Here is a 26,814-nt window from a genome sequence, read left to right on the forward strand (position 1 = left end):
GTGGCAGGGACCCGTAGTCCCAGCTACTAGGGAGGCCGGGGCAAGAGGATCTGTTGAACCCAAGAGTTAAAGGTTGCTATGAGCTGTGATACCATGACACTCTACCAAGAGCAAAAGAGTTAGACTGTCTCAAGAAATAAATGGGAGAGAATGAAGTGAGAATCTTTGATGATTTTCAACAGAATAACCACTAGGAAAGTTATTTTGTTTTTCCCTTGCAAAGAAGGAAACTATGCTGACAATAATGTTAGCTGTACAGGAATGTACTGAAGGATTACCCCCATGTAGCTACAAAAGAACAAATACAATCAATGCATGGAAGACCCTGAGAGATACACATCAAGGTCAAATGAAGAAGAATTTCCTAATATGTAAAGTTGTATAGAACTTGGTTGCTTGGAAGAATCACAACCAGGGGAAAAAAATACTACGTTGTTTCTTGAGTTGTGCGTTACCTATGACTAAAGTTGTTTAATATGGATGAATGAGTATTTGCCAGAAATGCTTTAGTTGACCTAATTCATATAAGACTGACTATAGTGTATTATTTTTTATGTGTAGAACACACACATGTGTGTTTAAATATTCCAATCTCAGGATATGGTAATAAGAACATTCTTTCTAATCCAAGTTCATGAAGAAACCAGCTAAAAGATGTAGAATAAAATAGGTATATAACATGTTCCTTTACTGTTCCTAATTATAAAAAGTAGAGACTGAACAGATAATTTTAAATTTTCATTCCATTATGCTGCATGAATTCAACAGCATGTATAACAAAGGTAAATTTAAAAACAAAACAGGAAAAATGATATGAGGAAGAAGTGGTTCATTGAATATTAAAAACAATTATAAAAAGTCCAAATTCCAAGTTCATGCTGGAATTCAGACTTTTCTAGTGTTTATATAGCCCATTAGTCCAGGGCTCTCCTTGTTTCACTGACCTGTTGCCACCAGTGATGCACACAGCACAGGTTCCCGTGGGCTGCTCGCTCTGCTCGTAGTAATGGGCGTCCACATGGGCTTCAGCAGCTTTTCTCTTCAGGATCTCACCAAATTTATCTATCCCAATGCATCCAAAAAAAGTTGCTACTTTATACGGCTGCTGAATCATCCACTAAAAAGAGGAACATAAATAATTTAAAGGGTCAGAAAAATGGCACACGTAGTTCAATATCCTGCCACGGACAGTGGTGTGTGTGAAAGGGATGCCTTGTGGCTGTTATGGATGGAATTTCAATTTTGTAGTAGCTCTCATGACAATAAACTTGACATAAAAACCAGGTAAGAAACAAAGTACATATATACAGTGGTTAAGGACTTGCAAGCCACAGACCTAAATCAAATGTTGGCTTGATATAGGAAGACAACAGAATAAAGTTAAGAGTCCCAATATAAGTAATAGAGTAGTGTTCTAAAAGACCAGAATCTATCTTGAAGACTCCCTGGGTTCAAATCTTCCCTTTATAACTTAGTAGTTACATCAGTTTGTCACTTAACATTTCCATACCTTACTTTCTTCATCTTTTATTTTTTTTTTTTTGAGACAGAGTCTCACTTTGTTGCCAGGCTGGAGTGCATCAGCCTAGTTCACAGTCCTCAGACTCCTGGGTTCAAGTGATGGCCTTGCCTCACTCAGCCTCTTGAGTTCCTGGGACTATACGCATCTACCACAAAACTCCACAAATTTTTCTATTTTTAGGCGATGGAGTCTCTTGCTCTTGCTCAGGCTTACTTAAACTCCTGAATTCAAGCAATCTTCCCTCTTCGGCCTCCCATAGTGCTAGGTGCTAGGATTATGGTGTTAGGCTCCACGCCCACTCACACTTTCTTCATCTTTAAAGTGGGAATATAATTACAAATACACCTCATATGTTATTTGAGAATTAATCAAAATAATGTAAATTAATGTACATGCATTACTGAGCATAGTACCCAGCACACAGTAAATAATATATAACAGCTGTGGTTGTCACTATTATTGTCATACTTACTATAATTCATGTATAAATTGAGCTAAAATATGCTAATGCTTAGTAAGCTGTTTTAAAACTTGAGAATTATTAAAAGTCTAATTACAGATAAATCATCTTTTCATTAAAGTGAGTCTCATAAACTTCAGTTTTTTTGCTGTAAATTAATGTCAATGGATTTCTTTTAAGATACTTACTTTGAAGTAAGATTTGAACTTTTATCTCTTACACTTCGCTTACATCACTGAGGGTTCTAATAATTTATTAGTGATTCTACAGTTGCCACCTCATTTGATAAAATTTATTTTCAAATATTTAGACTATAAAAAGAAATACACAGACATTTGAGAAAAGGGATGCGAGAGCAATAAAAACTTAACAAAGAGAAGTGATATATTTTAGTAACTGCCTGAGGACTAGCAGTCCTACTTCAGCAGATCCACCAGAACACACACATCCACACATATAAAATACGCACATATATGATACATTAGTTATAAAGACAAAATTTTGGAAACAACCTAAAGTCCCTCCATGGGAGGATGGTTGAATAATATATGATAAATCTGCACAATGGAATACCATCCAAAAACTCCAAACAAAACAATATAAACAAATCTACAAGGAAAATCTCTAACAGAACAATCCACCTGTATGAAGTAATTTCCAGAATATTTTGTGAAACTGAAAAAAAAAAAAATTGAGCTTCAAAAGTATATACGCTGTGTTTAAAAAAGAACAAAAATCAAGAACATATATATTCGTTTAAAACAGAGGAAAAGCTTCAGGACATTGGATTTAATAATCATTTCTCAGCTATGACACCAAAAGCAAAGACAGATTAAGGGTACTATATTAAACTTAAGAACATCTGCAGGGCAAAGGAAATGATCAAGAGAGTGAAAAGGAAACTTACTTACAAACCATATGTCTGATGAGAGGATACTATTTAAAACATTTAAGGAACTTCTAAAACTCAATGACAAATGAATAACCCAATTTAAAAATCGGTAAAGGACTTGAATAGATATTTCTCCAAAGAAAATATATTATCTGGCTAATAAACACGTGAAAAGATGCTTCAGATCACTAATCATCAGGGAAATGGAAATCAAAACCACAATAAGATACTGCCTGACACTCAGGAGGATGGCTAGTGTCAAAAGAACAACAAAAAATATCAATGCTAGTGAGGATATGGAGTGTTGGTAGGAAGGTAAAATAGTATAGCCACCGTGGAAAAGGGTATGGAGATTCCAATACAAAATTAAGATATGATCAAGCAATCTCACTCCCAGGTGTGTATCAAAAAGAAATCAGAGCAAGATTTCAAAGATATTAGCACATCCATCACTGCTACATGATTCACAATAGGCAAGAGGTAGAAACTACCCAGATGTCTGTCTATCAACAGATGAATGGATTAAGCAAACATGGTGTACACATACAATGGAATGTTATACAGCCTTAAAATAAGGAAATCATGTCACATGCTACATCATGGATGAACTTTAAGTGAAATAAAGTCTCTCACAATAAGGACACGTGTTACAGGATTCCACTCAAGTAGTCAAAACCACAGAAACAAAGTAGAAAGGCTTGGGGGCGAAAAGAGGGATAGTCAGGTTTAGTGGGTATAGTGGGTCAAAGAGGGGAATTCACGTTTAGCGGTATTCGAATTTCAGCATTTCAAGAAAAAAAAGTTCTAGGGGATCTGTTGTGCAATAATGTGAATATACTTAACATTACTGAACTATGCCATTTAAAATGGTTAAAAGTTAATGTTGGGTGTTTTTTTTTACCACAATAAAAAAAGGAACATGTATATTCTTATAGAATACAAATTGTATATTCTTCCAGAATTTATATATAATTTTAAGTTGGCTAATTTTGTAAAAAAAAAACAAAAAACAAAAAACAGGAAAACCTAGAAATGAAAAAATTGTTTTTCTATAAGGGCGAGTAGGAACAGAATAGAAGTCTTCTCTGACTATAACATTTCATGTGAATTTAACTTTTGAACCATGTTAAAATTCTACACTTTCAAATAATAAAATTTAACTTGAATTTAAAATTCAATTAGAATAAAACAAATTGTGGGCAGCATCTGTGGCTCAGTGAGTAGGGCGCCGGCCCCATATACCGAGGGTGGCGGGTTCAAACCCAGCCCCGGCCAAACTGCAACCAAAAATAGCCGGGCGCCTGTAGTCCCAGCTGCTCGGGAGGCTGAGGCAGGAGAATCGTGTAAGCCCTAGAGCTGGAGGTTGCTGTGAGTCCTGTGACGTCATGGCACTCTACGGAGGACGGTAAAGTGAGACTCTGTCTCTACCAAAAAAAAAAAAAAAAAAGAAGAGGGCAGCACCTGTGGCTCAAGGAGTAGGGCGCTGGCCCCATATGCCAGAGGTGGTGGGTTCAAACCCAGCCCTGGCCAAAAACTGCAAAAAAAAAAAAAAAAAAAAAAAAAAGAGGAAGAAGAAGAAAACAATTTGTAAAGCTGAATATAATAGAAATGAAAGATACCAAATCGTAACATAAGCATTTGTAAAAAAGAATGCCAATAACTTTTTAGTATACTATATTGACTATGCACCATTAGTGGGATATACTGCAAGGAACAAGAACAAAAAACCCAAAACAACATTTGAATTTAATTTAGTGAGTTTATTGCTGGTAAGGTTACTGGTGAAACTATCTTGTGGGCATTGCTGGATTCAGCAAATGAATATAAAGTGGACGCTACTGAGTAAAAGATTTGCCCAGTCGAATAAGAGAAATACAAATACAGAATGGAGAAAGAGAAGAAATTCCAGGCAAGAAATCTGAGAGATATTATCTCAACCAAAAATCAAATTTAGGATCACCAATAAAGCAATAAACCTTATGATGTGATGCAAAGAGAAATACACAAGTGTCACTTTTGTAACATTATTGCCAAAAACCATTTAACCTGAATCTAATTACATGGATACAACTAGATAACTCTACAATGTGGCACATTTTACAAGCAATTGGCTTGGACTTCTAAAAGAAAAAAAGGGCATTGACCAAAAAGATGGAAGGACTGCTTTAGATAAAAGCAAAGTAAAGAAACAGAACAAATACATGCAACATGTGGTTTTTATTGGCTCCTGGATTTACAATAAAATTAAACAGCTATCAAGGACATTATTAGAATAACTGCTAAAACTAGAATATTATGTCAGAAAGCAGTACCAATACTTCATTTCTTAAAAGAGGAATAAATGCTTTGAAATGGTTCTGTGAAAAATAAAAATACATGTATTTATACAAAGGAAGAACACGTGGTAAAATGTTAAGAATTGATGGATCAATGTAAAGGGTATTTCATTATTCTTTTTACTTTTCTGTAAATTAGAAATTTTTCAAAATTAAAGAGTAGACAAAAGGTATTGTAACCAAATCATTCTCTTTAAAGAATAATGATAATGTCTTATTTCTAGCCCTATTTATTTATTTTTAAGAGACAGGGTCTCCTGTCACCCAGGCTGGAGAGTAGCAGCCTAATCATAGCTCACCATAGCCTTAAACTCCTGAACTCCTGGGCTCAATTGATCCTCTTGCCTTAACCGCCTGAGTAGCTGGGAATACAGGTGCATACCACCAAACTCAGTTAATTTTCTTGCTATATTGCCCAGGCTGGCTTTTTTTCCTTTGAGACAGTGTCTCACTATGTCACCCTCAGTACAGTGCTATGGCATCACAGTTCACAGCAACCTCAAGCTCCTGGGCTTAAGCAATTCTCTTGCCTCAGCCTCCCAAGTAGCTCAGACTACAGGTGCCCGCCACAACATCCACCTATTTTTTGCTGCAGTTGTCATTGTTGTTCAGCTGGCCAGGGCCGGGTTTGAACCACCACCCTTGGTGCATGTGGCTGGCGCCGAAACCACTGTGCTATGGATGCCAAGGCCCCAGGCTGGTTTTGAACTCCTAGCCGTAAGTCTTGTCTCAGCCTCCCAAAGTGCTTGGATTATAGGCATGAGCCACCACATTTGGCTGAGAATAACAATAATTTAAACCTAATTTAGTCTATATTTGACATTATTACTCAATTTGTTAAAATGAGTAAATCTTATGAAGCAGTTCATCAATATCAACACCTAATACATTTTAAAATACTTTAGTCCACAATTAGGGACAGTACAAATTTTTGTTGTTGTTGAGGCAGAGTCTCACTATGTCACCCTTGGTAGAGTGCCATGGTGTCACAGTTCACAGCAATCTCAAACTCTTGGGCTTAAGCGATTCTCTTCCCTCAGCCTCCCAAGTAGCTGTGACCTCAGGTGCCTGCCCCAATGCCTGGCTATATTTTGTTGTTGTTGTTGTTACAGTTGTCATTGTTGTTTTTTAACTAGGCTGGGTTTGAACCCACTAGCCTCGGTATATGTGGCCAGGGCCCTACCCACTGAGCAACGGGCGCCACCCAGAAAGTACAAATTTAACAGCAGAGAATAACTATAAGTTGTTCTATAATTTACTTTCATTCATAGATTACATGACAACAAGGTCTGCTTTATGGACTAAAATACAAAAAAGAAAATCAAAGTCAACAGCAACTTTTACTACGATTACTTAAATAATATGCCATCAAATTAGGAAACTTTGTTCAGTGAAACTGGAGTACAGTAATTCAGCCAAATTATAATCACAGAGTTCAAACTATAGTCTAAAATAGGGCTTATCTCAACTCATGGCCAGACCAGGCTTAAATCTGATTGATTAATTACACCATAGTCAGGATTTAAATGAATTGAAATATTTTCATTATATGAACCTACAAGACAAAAGCAGATAAAGAGTAGAAATACTTAGGAGGTTTTGTTATACTTTCATGATTTAATACTTTAACACAGGAAACTAGCTGACATAATGTGACATTACTTTTGATCAGTGATTTCCACTCAAAAGTCAATCTAAAATCAGAGTTTAGCAAGGTAAAAAAAAAAAATAAAAATTTCTTTAGAGACAAAGAAATAGCCATGTTAACTGCCTCAGAGATCTTAAAAACCTAGGTATATAAATAGAGTATATAAATCAAGAATAAAACTGATTTAAAAAATTCAATTTAGAAGCATTAAATGATTAATTTGCTAAGACTTTCATTAAAATTTTAGTACATCTCAATGTATCTCAAATACAATGTTTCACCAACATCTAACAAATCTACTTCCTATCATTCTGACATTCAATCAACAAATATTTAAAGTATATCTACCAATGGACAGAAAAATGAAAATAATGCTGCATTTTCAGATACTCTAGGAGAGAGATTACACACTGGTGCAATTATGCTCCTTAGGTTAGCTAAGTAAACTACCCAGCTTCCCTTTGTTTTTATCTGTACGGTGTATCCTAAAGAGCCTACTTCTGCTCTGGTCACGAGGGAGTCGTAGAGTACAGAATTACACTCATGCTATAAACAACTAAAAACCAAACCAAAAGGAAACAACTACATATTTTTCCAGACAGGCACAGTAGCACTGTGATCTCTGATAGAAAAGAAACAAGGCAAGCCCTGACATCATGCAGACTCTCTGCTATGAGGCAATTTCCAGACCATGCAGAGGGAGGAAAAGACCAAAAAGACCTTGGCGTTCTCACTGAAATGAGGGGACAGAGATAAATGTTCAAGCAGGGCCAGGAGACTAGAAAGTGTGAAAAGGAATTTTCAGAGAAGAATGAGCTGAAATCCACAGAAATTACCATTGAGGATTTGGCAGGATACCAACCTGAGCATGCTTATGGAATATATAAAATCATAAATAAGGAATCTATATAAATGCTCTAGAATTAAAGTATGAGATAGTTAAGGTCTCAGGATTTCAGATCAATATATAAAAATTTAATGTATTTTTATAAACAAACAAAAAACAGATGAAAATTAAAATAAAAAAACAGTATTATTTATAATAGCACCCCAAAAATACATATAGATAAATTTAACCAAATACATGAGACCCATACATAGAACACTGCAAAAGATTACTGAGGAAAATACCAACAGTAACAAACAACTTATATGAATGGAGAGCTATCTACTACAAGCATGAATCAGAAAACTCAATTATTTATTTATGAAACAGGGTCTCATTCTGTCACCTAGGCTAGGAGTGTATTAGTGTCATCACTGCTCTCTGCAACCTCAAACTACCTCAAACTACCAGGCTCAAGCACTCCTTTTTCTGCAGCCCCTTCAGTAGCTGGGACTACAGGTGCTAATTTTTATATTTATCGTAAAGTTGGGGAATCACTCTTGCTCAGGCTGGTCTTGAACTCCTAGCCTGAAACTATTCTCACTAGAATTACAAGTGTGAGCATCCACACCTAGCCTAATTCAACATTCTTACATCAGCTCTCCCCAAATTGATTCAATGTGATCTCAATCAAAATCTCAATAGGATTTGAAGAAATAAAAAAGCTGATTCCTAGTAAATGTGGAATGTAAAGGTCTTAGCAAAATAACTAAGAAAATGCTACAAAAGCTATGTTAACTAATGTGATGAAAATGTGTCAAACGATCTATGAACCAAGTGTATGGTGCCCCACGATCATACTAATGTACACAGCTATGGTTTAATAAAAAAAAAAAAAAAAAAAAAAAGCTGATTCTATAATAAATAGTTGGCTAGAATGGCCAAGAGGAATTTGTAGGTGTGAGAAAAACTAATTTTGTGAAACTTCAATTTCTTCAAATATAAAATGTGGATAACATAAACTACAATCTTTTGAGAATTAGAAATAGACTAACAAGACATGAAGTTTATTTGAGTTGATGGTACCTATTATTATATTTGGATTTTTTTTTTTTTTTTTTTTTTGAGATGGAGTTTCACTTTGTTGCCCTCAATTGAATGCCATGGCATCACACTGCTCACAGCAACCTCCAACTCCTGGGCTTAGGTGATTCTCTTGCCTCAGCCTCCCGAGTAGCTGGGACTACAGGCGCCCGCCACATTGCCCGGCTATTTTTTTGGTTGCAGTTTGGCCGGGGCTGGGTTCGAACCACCACCTTTGGTATATAGGGCTGGTGCCCTGCTCACTGAGCCACAGGCGCCGCCCTATATTTGGATAATTTTTATTCAGAAATAGAAAGGATTTTCACTATGTTTTAAGTAACTATGCCTAATAAGAGAATAGGAAAACTACAGCCATAATTGGTAATTTCAAATAAATACCTAAATTAGTTACTTTTAACTTAAATAGCAATAGTAAAGCAGAATATTACTAGAAAATACTCATGAGCAAGACTAATTACAGCTGAAGGGATAACAAAAGGCCTCCAAAGATAGGTGACATTATAAAGTGGTCTCTGAATGGTAAGTATGATTTTCAAAAATGGTTATGAACCAGAGAAAAAGTAGGGGCATACAATATAGCACATAACTCCTTTCCTGTCTTAAGGAAATTTTATCATAGTGCCTCTAGGGCAAAAGAAATTCCATTTATTAAATAATTAGTTCCAGCCAAAATAATTTATTTCCTAACAATTTAGCGCCTGTTGAGCACAGGAAAATTCTCAAAGCTTGAAAGCAGGCTGGTTACCACCACCCTCATTTGCTGTTTCACACTGACTTTTGTGTAGTCCTTGCTCTGTATCACAGAAACTGCCCAAAATCCAGTTTTGCAAAATACGTAATGCCACTGAAAGCAAAGTAGTAATCTAATGTTAAAACTGAACTATCTGGAGTTAGTAGTTCATGCTGTGTCTGATAGATGTCACAGTGTTCCCTTGAAAATTTAAAATATCCTGCAGACTCCACGTGGGTTTGCTACAACACACCAAGGGGCCTAAGTGCACAGTTTGGGAAACAAGAGCACAGTGTTAACAAAAACAATGAAAAAAAACCCCACAAAATAAATGACTATTAGAGCATAATGACAGAATAATTATGTGGGAGGGAAGAGACTAATGGGAAAGGTAAATGTAGGCCAGAGCATTAAATGCCACTTTAAGTTTAGGCAGTATTCTTTAAGTAGAAGGGAGCGCATCAACATTTCTAAGGCTGGGAGCGGTGGCTCCCATCTGTAATTCTAGCACTCTGAGGCGAGGCGGGTGGACTGCCTGAGTTCAGGGGTTCAAGACTAGCCTGAACAAGAGCAAGACCCCTTCTCTAAAAAATAGCCAGGTGTTGTGGCAGACACCTGTAGTCCCAGCTACTTGGGAGGCTGAGGCAAGAGAATCGCTAGAGCCCAAGAGTTTGAGGTTACTGTGAGCTATGATGCCACTGTACTCTCCTGAGGGCTACAAAGTGAGATTCCGTCTCCCCCCCAAAAAAAGAGATTTCAGGGCAAAGGATTAAGACAGTAGGAGGTGACGTCTCATTAAGGTAAGGAACCAGAAGTAGAAAATTTACATATGAATTTAAATATGGGCTAAATTTGACACATTAAAGTTTACCTCAAGAGTCTTTAACAACATAAGGAAAGATTTCTATTAATATTAACTTAATCTTCTAGATGAATTTCCTTTTTACCACCTAAATACAACATTTAAGACAATATAACTGACAACGCTAAAGCCAGTCACTTGTAAGATCATCCCTTATACTTTCATTTATTTCATTATAGAATGATGAAGAATAACAGTTAGATACTAAAATACTTTTAAGATCAGCCAGAGACATAAACTTTACAACAGAAAACCCAAATGAGGCATTTCAGGAAAACAGTAAAGTACTACTAAGAGAAATCAAATGTCAAAACTGGGAAATAACAGCAAGAAGTAGACTGCAAGGAGTGATGAGAAAAATCAAAACTGAAGTAGACTGATCAGCAAAATAAAATATATCACATATCTTAAAGGACTGATTCTCATATGATTGTAATAGGACCAGATGAAATGTGATTTTTGTAAGTATTAAGAATCCATTCTCACTCAATAACTAGTATATCACCTTTTGTCCTAAAAAAAACCATTCCCTTGCCTCTGTTGGCAAGCATCCCATTAATAAAAACCGATTTCTAGTAATCCTATTATGTTCCTAATAATGGTCCTTTTCAATTTTTATTAGTAAGAACTATTAACATCTTTCTTTTCCACAACAGATTTTGGGGAACTCTGGCCTATAGAAAAAAACCCCCACAAACTTTAGCTTCAGAAATACACAAGTTCATCCAACTGTGTGATGATAAATAGCTTATTCTTTCAGAGATAATGTTTCTTGCAGAATTACTGTGAAGAATAAATAAAATAATGTAAGCAATGTGCTAAGGCAGTGTCTGTTATAGATGATGATAACAGGGCACCAAGATATGATAAAAGTAGATTTTTAGTCTATATTCATTCAATTTAGTCCATCAATATGTTTCCTGCACCTAGGTGTTAGAAATCATTGTAGTTAATAATGGATAAAGCATCTTTTCCTTATTTCTTGCATAGGCTTCTTTCCCTCTCCCCATCCCTTAGTGTTCCTCAGACTTAGATCCAAGGATTACCTGTTCTTCTCACTTTATATTCTTTCTCTGAATTTGATCTTATTTCAATTACCACCTACATGGTATATGCCAAGAATCCTTATCTCTGTTTTTAGCTTGGATACATCTTCAGGTGACTAATCTGACATCCAAATACCTAGTCAACTTTATTTTTCCTATTACATCCACATATTTCTACTTAGAGCTCTATTATTGCCACATTAGTGCAGGCCACCATCTTCTCTCAATTAGACAATTACCAAAGCTTCTTTTAAAAAAATTTATTGACATATATTCATATACCATAAAATGCTCCACTTCAAAACGTATAATTCAGTTGTTTCTGTATGGTTCTGCAACCATTAGCACTATCTAATTCCAAGACATTTTCATTATTGTAAAAAGAAACCTATACCCGTTGGCACTCATTCCCCTTTCATCTCCCCCATCCTCCTCCCACTCTTGCAACAATTTGCAAAAGCTTCTTAACTCATCAGCCTGCTTTTAGTTCCGTTTTCTTCCAATCCACTGCATTTTGAGTGCTCTTCCTAAAATGTCCTTCAATAGTTACCCAAATCTCTTCAGCAAAGTTCAAACATAAACAACTATTATGACTAAACTATTAACTTACTCTCCAAGTGCATCCTAAGGCATTAACACTCTTGAATCCAATATTCCAGTACACTAAATACTTCTTTCTAGCTTCCTACTTAGGTTACAGGTCTCACTTTCTTAGACAAGCTTTTCCTGAACTCTAGACTATATGCTCATGTTCTACACTGCCAGAGCAAACAACATATCATTCCCATCATAAAATTAACTCCACTTACTTGTAATTTCTTGTTTAACAGACTGTTTTTCATAGTGAGTACAGAGTACCCACTATATGCTATGCACTTAATATTTCTTAAATAAATCAACAACTGGAAAGTCACAGCTGACTCTTCATAAAACTTACAATTTTAGGGTAAAAAAATTACAGACAAAAGTATATTACTGTTTATTATAAGAGATGAAGGAGTTGTTGCAGCACATGGAAATAGCATGTAACTCGTACTTGGGGAGTGGTCAAGACTTCCTAAAATACATATGAGAAAATGTGTTGAAGCTGACACTTAAGTATGGCAGTGATCAGAATGAGGTACTCCAAAATATGGCACTTCACATACTGAGTATTTTCAGCTTTAGGAATTTGAGAAACATGGGGTACAGGAAGGACTTTCTGATCTCCCCTAAAGCAGGGGAGATTTATCTGGGTTCTACCTATCCTCTTCCCCTACTTCCCCCAGGTGTTGGTGGCCTAGACTCTTTCAGTAATTGTTTTTTGGAGACATAGTCTTACTTTGTTGCCTTCGGTAAAGTGCTGTGTTGTCATACCTCACAAAAAACTCCTTGTCATAGCTCACAAAAAACTCAAACTCTTGGGGTTCAAGGGATCTGAAAATCTAAAAATTAACTATCACTAAGACTCGCATTTCCTAATTCCTGCTTATAGTTGTAGGGAGGTGTAGGGACAGACAAAAGTGATTTGGGTTTTTTTCACCCATGGCCTTGGTTATGGGACAAGACAAAGTTGTCTAGGTTTTCTTATGGAGAAGTGCTGTGGGTTCTAAACAGCCATACGTGTGTACAGTGAAGTCACGCTTCTGTAACTGTTTGTTTGGCACGTTGCCACTTTTGTTCCCCTGGGTATAAAGATATACAGGACGTTCAGTGTGTGCACTTTTTTTTTTTTTTTAAGGAAGACCCCGTTTCTACAAAGGTGGCTTTTACTTTTTAAGCAAAAGAGCAACAAGGTTATAGGATTCCATCAAATTAAGGAAGAAATTCATTTAACTCAGATGTTTAACATAATTTAAAAACACTATATTAACTTATAATTGTTTTTTTGAGACACAGTCTTACTTTGTTGCCTTCGGTAAAGTGCTGTGTTGTCATAGCTCACAGCAACCTCAAACTCTTGGGTTCCTGGGATCCCCTTGCCTCAGCTTCCCAAGTAGCTGGGACTACAGGCACCTACCACAACACCCAGCTATTTTTAGAGATGGGGTCTCGTTGTGGCTCAGGCTGGTATTGAACTCATGAGCTCAGGCAATCCACCCTTCTCAGCCTCCCAGAATGCTAGGATTACAGGAATGAGCTACTGTGCCTGGCCATAACTTATAATTTTTAAAAACTATTTGTAGTATTTGAAACTTTCACTAAATTTTCCTAAGATTAAGAAAAATAGGTTAAAAATAGCCTGGATTTGATCTATAGAGAACTCAAATTAATCCACATGAAAAAAGCCAACAATCCCTTATATCAATGGGCAAGAGACATGAATAGAACTTTCTCTAAAGATGACAGACGAATGGCTAACAAACATATGAAAAAATGTTCATCATCTCTATATATTAGAGAAATGCAAATCAAAACAACCCTGAGATATCATCTAACCCCAGTGAGAATGGCCCACATCACAAAATCTCAAAACTGCAGATGCTGGCGTGGATGTGGAGAAAAGGGAACACTTTTACACTGCTGGTGGGACTGCAAACTAGTACAACCTTTCTGGAAGGAAGTATGGAGAAACCTCAAAGCACTCAACCTAGACCTCCCATTCGATCCTGCAATCCCATTACTGGGCATCTACCCAGAAGGAAAAAAATCCTTTTATCATAAGGACACTTGTACTAGACTGTTTATTGCAGCTCAATTTACCATTGCCAAAATGTGGAAACAGCCTAAATGCCCACCAACCCAGGAATGGATTAACAAGCTGTGGTATATGTATACCATGGAATACTATTCAGCTATTAAAAAAAATGGAGACTTTACATCCTTCGTATTAACCTGGATGGAAGTGGAAGACATTATTCTTAGTAAAGCATCACAAAAATGGAGAAGCATGAATCCTATGTACTCAATCTTGATATGAGGACAATTAATGACAATTAAGTTTATGGGGGGGGGAAGCAGAAAGAGGGATGGAGGGAGGAGGGTGGGGCCTTAGTGTGTGTCACACTTTATGGGGGCAAGACATGATTGCAAGGGGGACTTTACCTAACAATTGCAATCAGTGTAACTGGCTTATTGTACCCTCAATGAATCCCCAACAATAAAAAAAAAACAAAAAAAAAATAAAAAAAAATATAGCCTGGATTTATCTCCAAAGATCTCTAAAACTAGGTGATAAAAATAAGACAGCACATGGTTTAGTGTTATAACAGGTTTCACATTTTTATTCACTCTTTCATCAAAAGCCTTAGAGAAACAAGGTTCCTATCAAATGGACAGTATATATTCTATACATCTGTGGTCTTCCAAGATGATAAAAATCATGCCTACCTTTCCTTTTTCTTTTTTGAGACAGTCTCATTATGTCGCCATGGGTAGAGTGCCATGGCATCACAGGTCACAGCAACCTCAAACTCTAGTGCTTAAGTGATTCTCTTGCCTCAGCCTCCCAAGTAGCTGGGACTACAAGCGCCTGGCACAATGCCTGGCTATTTTTTTTGTTGTTGTTGTGGTTGTCTTTGTTGTTTGGCAGCCCCAGGTGTGTCTGAAGTTGCCAGCTCCAGTATATGTGGCCAGTGTCCTAGTCGCTGAGCTACAGGTGCCAAGGCCCTACCTTTGCTTTGAGTTCCTTGTTTATGTATAAAAAAGTGAGTTTTCTTTTAGGCTGGAATAAATAAGGTGAAATTTCTTAAGAAGAAATCATATCTTTTTTAGAAAACTTTCTAGAATGGCTTGGCACCTGTAGCATAGTGGTTACGGCGCCAGCAGCACAGTGGTTATGGCGCCAGCTACATACAACAAAGGTGGCAGGTTGAATGCAGCCAGGGCCAGCTAACCAATGACAACTGCAACAAAAAACAGCCAGGTGTTGTGGCAGGCACCTGTAGTCCCAGCTACTTGGGAGGCTGAGGCAAGAGAATCACTTGAGCTCAAGAGTTTGAGGTTGCTGTGAGCTGTGACACCATGGTACTCTACCCAGGGCAACATAGTGAGATTCTGTCTCAACAAAAAAAAAAAAAAAAGAAAGAAAGCCTTTTAGAAAATGTCTTCAGAATCAGAATTCAATAATTAATTGAAGTTATTAAATTCTTTAACATAGTAAATGATGTTGTAAATTATATAGAGAGTAGTAAACTCAAGCAACTTCAAATTAAAGGAAATGTTATTAATAGCTGCTCTGGAGTTTAAAGGAATTTCTGTTTATCCATATATTTATCATACTTTTGAAATAATCTTAAAAGTTTATATCATATGCCCCCACATATTCTAATATTGTCCCTAGTAACTTAAACAAACTAGGCTAAAACCAAATATAAACCAAAGGTTCAGCTAAAAAACCTTATGACTAGCCAAATAGGAGTTAAAAACAATTTTTTTTCTTTTTGGAGACAGAGTATCACTTTGTCATCCTTGGCAGAGAGGTGGCATCATAGCTCACACCAACCTCAAACTCTTGGCTCAAGCAATTCTCTTGCCTTAGCCTCTGCAGTAACTAGGACTGTAAGTGCCTACCATACAGCTGGCTATTTTTAGAGATGAAGTCTTGCTCTGGCTCAGGCTGGTCTTTTTTTTTTTTTTTTGGTGTGTGTGTGTGTGTGGTTTTTTTTGGCTGGGGCTGGGTTTGAACCCGCCACCTCTGGCATATGGGACCGGCGCCCTACTCCTTGAGCCACAGGTGCCACCCCTCAGGCTGGTCTTGAACCTATGAGCTCAGGGAATCCACCCTCCTCGGCCTCCCAGAGTGCTATGATTATAGGTGTGAGCCACTGAGTCCAGCCAAAAACAATTCTTTCTTTTCTTTTTTTTTTTTTTGAGACAAAGTTTCATTATGTTGCCCTCGGTAGAGTGCCGTGGCATCACAGCTCACAGCAACCTCAAACTCTTTGGGCTTAAGCAATTCTCTTGCCTCAGCCTCCTGAGTAGCTGGGACTGCAAGCACCCACCACAACGCCCGGCTTTTTTTTTATTGCAGTTGTCATCGTTATTTAGCAGGTCCAGGCTGAATTCGAATCCTCCAGCCTGGGTGTATATGACTGGCACCCTACCCACTGAGCTACAGGCGCTGCCCAAAAATAATTCTTAAGAGTTAAATTACTGAATATGTACATGTTGGGCACTGTGCTTTACCTACATGTAATCTCATTTTAATTTTACAGGTAAGAAATCAGAGAAGGCAGGTCAGCAGCAGAGCAAGAAATCTGATTTTAGGTAGTATACTCCTAATCATAACTCTAGATAAGTGCGATAAAGGGCAAGTAAAGAAAAGCATGCAGTCCCCAAGTCAGAAACACCAGAATGACATAAGACTCACACCTAAGAACAGGCGCTATTACAGGTAATAGGAAAATGTACCTGTTCCAACTTATATACAAATTCAACATAAGAACAAACCTACAGTGACTGTAATGAAAGACGCGTCATCAGACCTAGGAAACAGAATTGGCCAGGAAAGGAGTAACTCTGTGATCTTGTATTAAGGAAGTTAATCTCTCTAGTGATCTCTGTCCTCAACTGTAAAAAGTCAGATGTTCATCACTTCCAGGGATGAGAAAACGGAATATACTGCATATAAAACAAGAAAAAAAAAATCACCATTCAAGTTTATTGTGGCAAATTAAAACTGAGAGAGCAAAGTGAGAAAAGGAAGAAATCTTTAGAGAAAAATCCCAGTTGTCTTTAGAAGGAAGTATGTCAGTCAGATGTCTTTGCCCAGAAATTCCACAAAATCTGCAGAGAAGCATGCCAACCAATAACCAAAGATCAAGAAAAGGACTGAGAAAACTCCTTCTCCATTATAATTTCCAGCATACACTTTATAAAAGCAAAATCCCTCAAGGCAGTAAACATCTGCCCATCAACGCCTATCAGCTGCAACATCAAAAACATAAGGCAAAGGTCAAGTCAAAGTTTATTGACAATGATGAACTATGACAGCCTCTATTAAATTACCCCTTCCTTCAAGGTGTATGTGATCAAAGCAGCAAAGATATTTTCACTCAGTCACATAACAAGCTGTTTGTTGAGATTGAAACATCTGGTCAATATCTCCTAACACTGCAATTTCATGCACAGTTAGCATTAGGGCACATTTCTTCTCTTCTTCTTACAGGGTCCATAAGGGTGGCACATATGGCTGATCATTTCATTCAGAAAGGATTCAATTCGAGGCATTATACACAATCGTCTGTGCTTTATGGTGTTTTAAGTCTACCTGCCATCGTTTTCATCATCATTGCTCACTGCTGTTCTCTTCTACTATAAAAGCCTGCAAATACGACTTAGAGCTTAACAGCTCTCCTCTACTGGAGTTATAAAGCATTTACAGCAAAGGAATCAAAGTGGCAGGTCATCTTCCATTGTCAAGAACTGCTAATACTTACCATTTTATTTATTATTTAGCAGAGATTTTGTATATATTATAAAAGTTATTTTTAATGTCAATTCAAATGCTTAGCTTTCTGGATGACAGATATATGACAGCATATTCTTCAGCATGATTTGAAGTTATAATAAACAATTTGAAAACAATATCATATAAACATTTAAAAATTAATTTTAATGGGCATTTCCAGAACTTGTTTTAACTTGACAAAGAACAATGCTATACCAAAGAGAATAGCAGTACTACAATCTTATCTGTCCCATACACTGAAAATTTTCCACTTGAAATTCATGCATCTGTTGTCACGCAACAGGGCCCTTCCTTAAACACTTACAGAAGTAAACTTGACCTCACACCATAGATTTCTTTTTCCCTTTCTTCCTTTAGGATAATATCTTCAAAGAAAAAAATGAGGTGAGGGGGGAAGACATTTTTAAAGCCACTGTTTTACACACTTTTGACACATCTTCCTGACAGGTAATATGATTACATGAATACAGTTATCTTTTGAAATTTGGGAATTTGCCTAGATTCCAATAACTAAACAAATCTTGACAAAGAAATAATTTTCTAGTGATAAAGAATCACTTATAACTATCTTCACATAAGCAATATGCAATGGTTGATTAAGGAAAGATAATATCAACATAACAAAGTTGAACTGAAACCTAAGGTATAATGCCCAGGACTTCTACTCTAGGATATAAAGTAAATATTTTGTTCGTGCATTCATTCAATCATTCATTCATTTACTCACTCCAATCTAATAATATTTACTGAGATGGTTCAAAGGGGCAGGAATCCATGCTGTCACTGGAACACGAACATAAGTTAGGTATGGTCCCTATATCATGGAGATTCTAAACAAAACAAAATGAACAGCAAACAAAATAAAAACATTAAACAGAGCAAAACAAAATGTAATTGTAAGAAATGCTATGAAGAAAAAACAAATGGCCAAGAAGGGCAATAGGTGGGAAATGAGAAGGAAATAATCTATTATTTTAAATAGGTCTACAGAATTAAAGTTAAGATATAAAATAGGCAAATAAGCTTATCAGGCAAAAGGTGAACTTGGGCTTTGGGGAACTTTCCCAACGTAGAGATGAGCAAGTGTAAAACTTCTGAGGTACACCTATTAAAATAACTGAACAACAATATAGCTGGGAGCCAGTGAGGGAGATGGAAATAAATAGAAAAAAAATGCAGGTGCTAGATTATGCAGACCTCCTTAGCTATAATATATATATATATATTAAATTTTATTCAGAGTGTAATACTATGCTACTGAAGGGTTTTAAACAAAAAAATGAAATTATGAAATGTAAATAAGGATCACTTTACTGTGTATAATGTATAACGTGTATAATGCAATGGCTGATAAAGAAAAGAGATTATCAAAATAACAAACTTGAACTGAAACCTAAGGTAGAATGTCTGGGACTGCTAGTCTAACATATTAGAAGAGAAGCAACATTCCTTCATATATTAAAGTGGTAAGAAAAAAAGAAAAAGAAAAAAGAAGAGAAGCAACAAGAGCAGTTAGGTGGGGAGGGTATTATTCGCATTCCACATCCAGTCCATTGGAAAAGCCTATGAGCTCTATCCTCTAACTATTTCTAGATTTCAACAATTTTTCATCAATTCTAGTGCTACTACACATCCAAGATACCATTAACTTCTTCATAAGTCTATTGCAATGGTTTCCTAATCTCCTTGCTATCCTTTTTGTTTTGTTTTTTATTTTTGGAGACAGTGTCTCACTCTGTTGCCTGGGCATAAGGGATTACATATCACTGTAACCTCCAACTCCTGAGCTCAAGCATTCCTCTTGCCTAGGCCTCCCAAGTAGCTGGGACTACAGGAACCTACCATAAGGGCTGGCTGATGTTTCTATTTTTAGTAGAGCTAGGGTCTTGCTCTTGCTCAGGCTGACCTCAAACTCCTGACCTCAAGTGATACTCTTGCCTCAGCTTCCCAGAATGCTCGGATTGTAGGCATGAACCACTATACCTGGCCAGAAGAGTATGTGTGTGTATGTGTGTGTGTGGGGGGGGGGGGGGATGCAGGAGTATCAGTATCTTTAATGTAGGAAGCACTCTCAAAAATCAATAAAAAAAATATTTGCAAGGTTGTTGCAAGAATGGTGCTGATTGATGAAGTGATACCCACAAATATAAGCAAGATAATACTCCTTTCAATGTTAGTAAAGAATGCAAGCATTTAAAATGCAGAGAGGGTAAACATAGCAAGAAAATCAGTAGCACTTTGCAAGGAAAAAAGCAATCTTCACTGGTTATCACATCTGTATTAAGGATGCCACTGTTCTATATTTCTTTCTTTTTTTTTTGGAGACAGAGTCCCATGTTGCCCATGGTAGAGTGCTGCGGCATCACAGCTCAAAGCAACCTCAAACTCTTGGTCTTAACTGATTCTCTTGCCTCAGCCTTCCAAGCAGCTTGGACTACAGGGGCCCGCCACAACGCCTGGCTATTTTTTGTTGCAATTGTCACTGTTGTTTAGCTGGCCCAGGCCAGTTTCAAACCTGCCAGCTCGGTGCATGTGGCTGACGCCATAACCAGTGGGCCTGGTGATGATGAAGTGCTTATGCCATTCTGGCCTCTCCTGACTGACTCTAATAAGAGATGATAGCTTTGCACCGATCTATCCATCAGGTATAAATATGTGGTAACAACTGAGAGTCATTGTGAGGACAAGTGAATTGAAGGACAATTTCTCAGATATATCCACATCTCTAGAGAGCTCACACTGCCTGGATCTATTCTTGCCAAGTACAATTTTTAAAAGAAATGTCAATTATATGAATACCAATGGACAATAAACATATGTATTCTTAGCACAGTAACTGAAGAACTACAAATTAAAATAATGAGAAACCATTTTTCAATCTGACAAAGATGTCATTTTCACATGGGAAAAATGCAGAATGGCATTACCAGTTATGCAGGTGGTAACATATCTTTTTTGTAATCTGGCAATTAGATACCTAGAAACAATATTGGTAATTTAGTTTTTATAGATAATTAAAATGTACAGAGTTCTTCCAGGAAAAAAACTTACATGCAGAAAGTCTAAGAATCTGATTAGCGTCTCAATTATAATATAATCAAAATAAAAATGTTACTGGGCACCCACAATGGAATTAGACAGTTGCTAATCCAATAAACATATTCTGTGAGGAAATAGAAGCACAAATAAAGTCTTGAGTTGTTCACAGTCTACAGGAGGAGAAAGAGGAAGATGGAAACTATTAAAGCACAAGGAGTATTACACTACAGGTTTGGAAAAAAATATTCGGAAAGCATCAGGTATATGGGGCATAATGAAAAGGTCAAAAAGAAAGTAATTGACATGCTGGTTTTTGAAGGCTGAAGATTTTATCAGGCTGAGAATAAGAAAAGTAAAGTGAATTATATACAGAAAATCTTATATGGGCAAAAACACAGAAGATATTATGGTTATGGCTTTCTCATGGGGTCCATAATAGCATGTTTTATGAAGAACTAATGGGGCATGACATCAAAAAGCAGGCTGGGATCAGTTACATGATAAATCTGTATTTCAGAAAGACTGGCAATAACACGCAAAAACTAACAAAAAAATGTTGAGAGATAATGGATCTTTCACATCTCTGCAGGACCTGTATCAGATTTCATTTTCAACTACCCTATCTTAAGGATGCTTATATGGCAAAAAATCTTAAAAGATGAAGACAACATTGCCCTCAGTGTAAAGGGTAGGCAAGAGTTTTCAGAACCCCTTTAAAAGACTGGAGTTTCTTTAGTTTGGGATTCCTCCACTGTGATGCAAACTCTGTGAGCACAGCTTCCACCCGGGCCCACCACCATGCTGCCCCTCAAGACTGCAAAGGCAAGCAGAACCAATGGGATAATGAGGCGTTATGTTTCCTGCTGGGCCTGGAGATATGAATTCCTTTGTCTCTGACCCAGGAAGTTCTTGTCTGTCAGCACCTATGAAGCTGGCAGTCTAATTTGTTAGTTTGCAAGTAGGGTAAAATCCAAGACATTTCACAGTTACAGACAAAAAGAAGAGAAGAACAGGCAGAACACAGACCAATTACCAGGCTATGTAGTGTTATAGGAGAAAGACAAAGATCTCAACCTTAAGAATTCTAAGCAAAGAAATAGATCGAAGAAACATTTTTTTGGAGGCAAAATCGACAAGTACTGGGACGGAGTACGTATGGGAAGTGAGGGAAAGTGAAGGTTGAGAGTATAACTATGTCTCTAATTGGATGACTGATGGGATGGTTATGTCATTAATGATATAGTAAGAAGAGAGGAGCAATTACAATATGAAAAACCAGAGAAAGGTGAGATGAATCTAAACATATGGAATTGTGAGGATACTCATGTAAAGCAGTGATTTTCAACCAGTGTGCTGTGAGAGGATCTTAGATGTGCCATGAAAAATTTTAAAGATCATTAGTTAAATGATTTCTAAAAGAAGTTCGAAGCACAGTAAGAATCTTCTTTTTTTACTTTTTTTTTTTTTTGATCAGGATAATTTAAATGTGCCATGGAAGTGTAACTGTTAGTACAGGTATGCCATGAGATTAAAAACGTCAAAAAACACTCGTATGGAGCTATCTACTGGAACGTGGGAAGTAAGTGTTTGTAGTCTCAGACAGAGGTCCGGAATAGAGAAACAGCAATTCTCAAAAGAGAATCTCAAGTTCTCCTGAAAGACCTTGAGAACCTGTCAGAGTAATACAGGATTCCACCACTCAGCGCTAGACAGGGAGCTCCCAGGTAAGCCCAGGTAAGCTCAGAGGTCAGACCCCCATTTCCAGGCACAAGCAGACTGCCTTTTTTGGGACACACCCTCTGGGCTCTGATAAGATCACGAACAAAGCAGCCTGTGATGGTTATTGGGGTGGTTACACCTTGGGTAGGAACATACACCATAATCCCTTTGCAGGGACAAAGACTGTAAAGGACGTGATAACTTTGCCATAGTGAAGGAGGAACTACATTCATTCATTTGTTAATGCACTCACTAACTTTGAAAAGATGTTTTTCCATCTACCAACTGCTGCCCACTTGTAATTCTCTAGACCTAATACCCCTAGATAAAAGAGCCCATGTGGAGACTCCTGTGTGAGTTCTTCAGTTCTTTCCCCCTTCCAAAAGCTCTGGTGCTTTTTACTTCTTCTGTATTCCTGTCTAACTTCTAATAAAAGTCCTATCTTACCACTGATCTGTGGTCCGTGGGTTCATTCTTCAAATCCCTGAGACCAAGGACCTACTGAAGAGCAAAATTCTGGTATCAAGAGGATCCACATGGTAAACTCAATTTTCACAAGAATACTAAGATGTTATTTGAATTTTTTCACTGTGTTGACATTTGCTCTCACACTACAAATTCAATGGTAGGTAAAACTGCTGTTATCTAAGGAGTAATAAAGGTAATGAAATCAAGCTATACTAGCACTCACTGTACTTTTAACAACCCTGTGCTTGTATTGGATTAAATTTTTAAATTTAATTTTTGAAGAAGCAGCAAAATTTGGTGATCTTTATTATATACTGAGCTTCAAATAAACATCAATTTAATATTCTGGGGGTGGCACCTGTGGCTCAAAGGGATAGGCGCCAGTCCCATATGCCAGAGGTAGCAGGTTCAAACCCAGCCCCGGCCAAAAACCACCAAAAAAAAAAAAAAAGATTTATTTAATATTCTGTGTGAGAAAATGGAAGTATGAATGACTATGGTTTCTTGAGGAAAAGCACTTGTGCAGTTGAGTTTTTATAGTTGATTTCTACACTTAAGTTTATAGAGATTTGAATTACACAAAATTATCTCTACATATTTCAGGCATAAATTCATCATATGTATATAGTTGATATACAATTAATTTTTAATGAATCAGTCCATTGGTATCATATGTAAGAAATCTGTCCACTTAATTCAGTTTTGTTTTAGTCTCATACATCTGTTGTCAGCTTTTTCTTTAAGCATTTTTGTATCACTAATGTTACAGCAAATACTGCTTTTATTAAACTTCAATTTCAAATTTTTTGTTGTTTGCATAGTATACACTGCATGTTTTAAATAATGATCTCATATTCTGCAACATTATTATTATTATTGAGAAAGAGTCTCACTCTTTTGCCCAGGTAAGAGTGCCATAGCATCAGCCTAGCTCACACATCGACTTTAAATCCGTGGGTTCAAGTGATCCTCCTGCCTCAGCCTCCCAAGTAGCTGTGACTAAAGGCGCCTGCCACAATACCTGGTTAATTTTTCTATTTTTAGTACAGTTGGGGTCTTGCTTAGGTTGGTCTCAAACTGCTAAGCTCAAGGGATCCTCCCACCTTGGCCTCCGAGAATGCTAGGATTATAGGCGTGAGCCACTGCACCTGGCCTCAATTGTTAATTTAATATATTTTTGCAGATTCTATGGGACAATGTACATAGATAATTATGTCCTTGAAGAATAATGACAGAGTTACTTTTGCTTTTTTAATCTACATGCTTTTCTTTTTCTTGACCGATGTCATTGGCTAGAGTCGAGTACAATGTAGAACATAAGTAGAAGTAGATAACTTTGTTAATGGAATATATTGAGTACTGAAATATATCCTTGTCTTATTCCTGATCTTAGTGAGAAAGCATTCAGTCTCTCACCAGTAAATTTGTTATCCATTGGTTCTTTACAGATGCTAATTATTAGGTTGAGGATGTTCTCTATTCCCAGTTTGCAGAGTGATTTTAGGAGAAATGGATGTTGAATTTCACAAAATGCTTTTTCAGCATCTTAAGAGATAAACAGAGGACTTTTCTTTAATCCTTATTTCAAGTGAAAGGTAAAACTATTACGTTTTACACCATCTTGCAAAAAAGTAGGAGCCATGCCAGTTGTGGCACATGCCTGTAATCCTAGCCCTCTGGGAGGCCTAGTGGGAGGACTGCTTGGCTCGGGAGGTGTAGATCAGCTTGAGCAAGAGTAAGACCCTGTCTCTAAATATAGCCAGGCATTATGGTGGGCACCTGTAGTCCCATTTACTGAGGAGGATGAGGTAAGAGAATCACTTGAGACCAAGAGTTTGAGGTTGCTATGATCGATGATGCCACACCACTCTACTGAGGGCAACAAAGTGAGAGTCTGTCTCAAAATAAATAAATAAATAAATAAATCAAGGAGCCCCAAATTCCTTTAGTTTTAATGAATGAAAAATTTACTTGGTGAACACAATCAAACTATGCAAATACATATACATGCATATTTGTTAAACAATTCTTCTAACTCTTTATTAAAGAATTAACAGACTCCAGATAAAATGGTTAATCAGTCTAAATAGCTATTAATTCTGATAGCAAAGTATAGCACTATGGTCCAATATACTGTATTATAACCAGTAATAATATTTCAGATAGAAATTTGAAGTAGACTGACAGAGCTAGAAAGAATAAATATGAAGCCCACTAAACCAATAACATTTAGCATGGTTATATCACAAGTATTTGATGTGTGACATTATTAAGAGAATGACACACATAAATGTTCATATGAAAAGAAATTCAGAAACATTAAGTTAAAAAATAATTCAAAAAGCCAGCTAGGCTAGGGCTTTACCAAACGATAGAAGATCTCGTTTGCAATTCTAATGTTTTAAGAAGTTGACACAAACAGTGAATTAGTGAATACAGAATCACTGCTGCTGGAGAAAACAGAAGGTTAGGTTCCTGTAATCCTTCTGCCACATTTCACCAACCAATCTACACCAATATGTAACTTTTAAAAACAAATGTTTCTCTTTATGGACACCTTATTTTATTTATTTATATCTATATATTTATTATATTATTATTATATTATTTATTTATTTATATCTAACCTTTTATACAAGTACTGATAACTTCATATTTTATTCGTTAACATTGAACTCACCTTCAACAGCACTGTTTAACTCATGCCTGAATAAAGTTTGCCTATCATGGATATTTACTCTACAGGTCATATCACAGTCATTTTGTGCTCAGAAAAACTAGACATATATCAGCACTTTGTTTGAAGGTCATTTTAAACAGAAAAATCACCAAAAAAGAGAAAAACACGTGAAGAACACAGCACTAAACACACATCGAAAAAGACACTATTTCAGCTAAAATAAGAAGGCAGAAAGTGGCCTTCCTTAACTTCAGGTAGGAAGGTGCATACAAGGTGAACCAAACTTTCTGTCATTCTATGAATGACTGCCAAAGTACTATGAGTGTTGGTTTTGAATTTACAAGAAAAATTTAGTAAGTAGGTAAACTCACAAACACAAGACCTACAAATAACAAGGATCAACTGTACATGTAACGGGATCCACCAGGGCCTTTATCAGTAATGTATAACACTGGTTCTTACCCATTTTTTGAGTTTTAGATTCTTCTGGGACTACGACAAAAGTTATGTATCCTCAGGGGAAAAACGCACACATTTAAAAAAAAAAGATAATTTCAGTACATTTATGGAACTCTTTAAGTCCATTCCACGGATTATCCGTGAACCATACATTTAAAATGCCTGCTCTAAAGGTTTTAGGCAAAAAATTTGTAAAGCTTCCTGTGATGACCATTTTAGATTTAAACCACTGGTAAATTCTTTACGTTTAAAAACAATCACTGCTATACATTTTCTCAATGCATAGTTCAATAATAAGGGTTTACCACCTAAATAAAAGGTGTACTTTTATAAAGGAAAAGATGCATTTTCAGTTTTCATGCTTTCCAGCTTTCCTTTTTTTTTTTTTTACAGAGTACTAATTTAAAGAATTTACAGAACATAAGAGAAAAGCAAGATATGCATTAATTTAGAGAGCTCTTCTTGCTTCTTAAAATGCTCCAACTTTGACAGATCAACATGGAAAATGTGGGGTTTTATAGCATGGTGATATTTATATCAGCTTTAAAATTTCATTTGGTTCTCTACATATAAAATTTCTAAAAATGTTCATTACAATCCAGTATCTCTTTAGTCGAAAAGACAAATTTCTT

At 36.6% G+C, this 26,814-nt stretch overlaps 1 protein-coding gene across 2 annotated transcripts in view; it reads right to left on the reverse strand.

The window, feature by feature from the left end:
• Window positions 1-26,814, reverse strand: part of ADK (adenosine kinase) — a 599,854-nt gene that overhangs the window by 348,828 nt on the left and 224,212 nt on the right. For both annotated transcript variants that reach the window (XM_053586052.1, XM_053586053.1), the window contains exon 5: window positions 945-1,117. In XM_053586052.1, the coding sequence (XP_053442027.1) occupies window positions 945-1,117 (173 nt within the window). The remainder of the gene's footprint in view (window positions 1-944; window positions 1,118-26,814) is intronic.

The sequence above is a fragment of the Nycticebus coucang genome, chromosome 3, assembly GCF_027406575.1.
Source record: "Nycticebus coucang isolate mNycCou1 chromosome 3, mNycCou1.pri, whole genome shotgun sequence".
NCBI classification, from domain to species: Eukaryota; Metazoa; Chordata; class Mammalia; order Primates; family Lorisidae; genus Nycticebus; species Nycticebus coucang.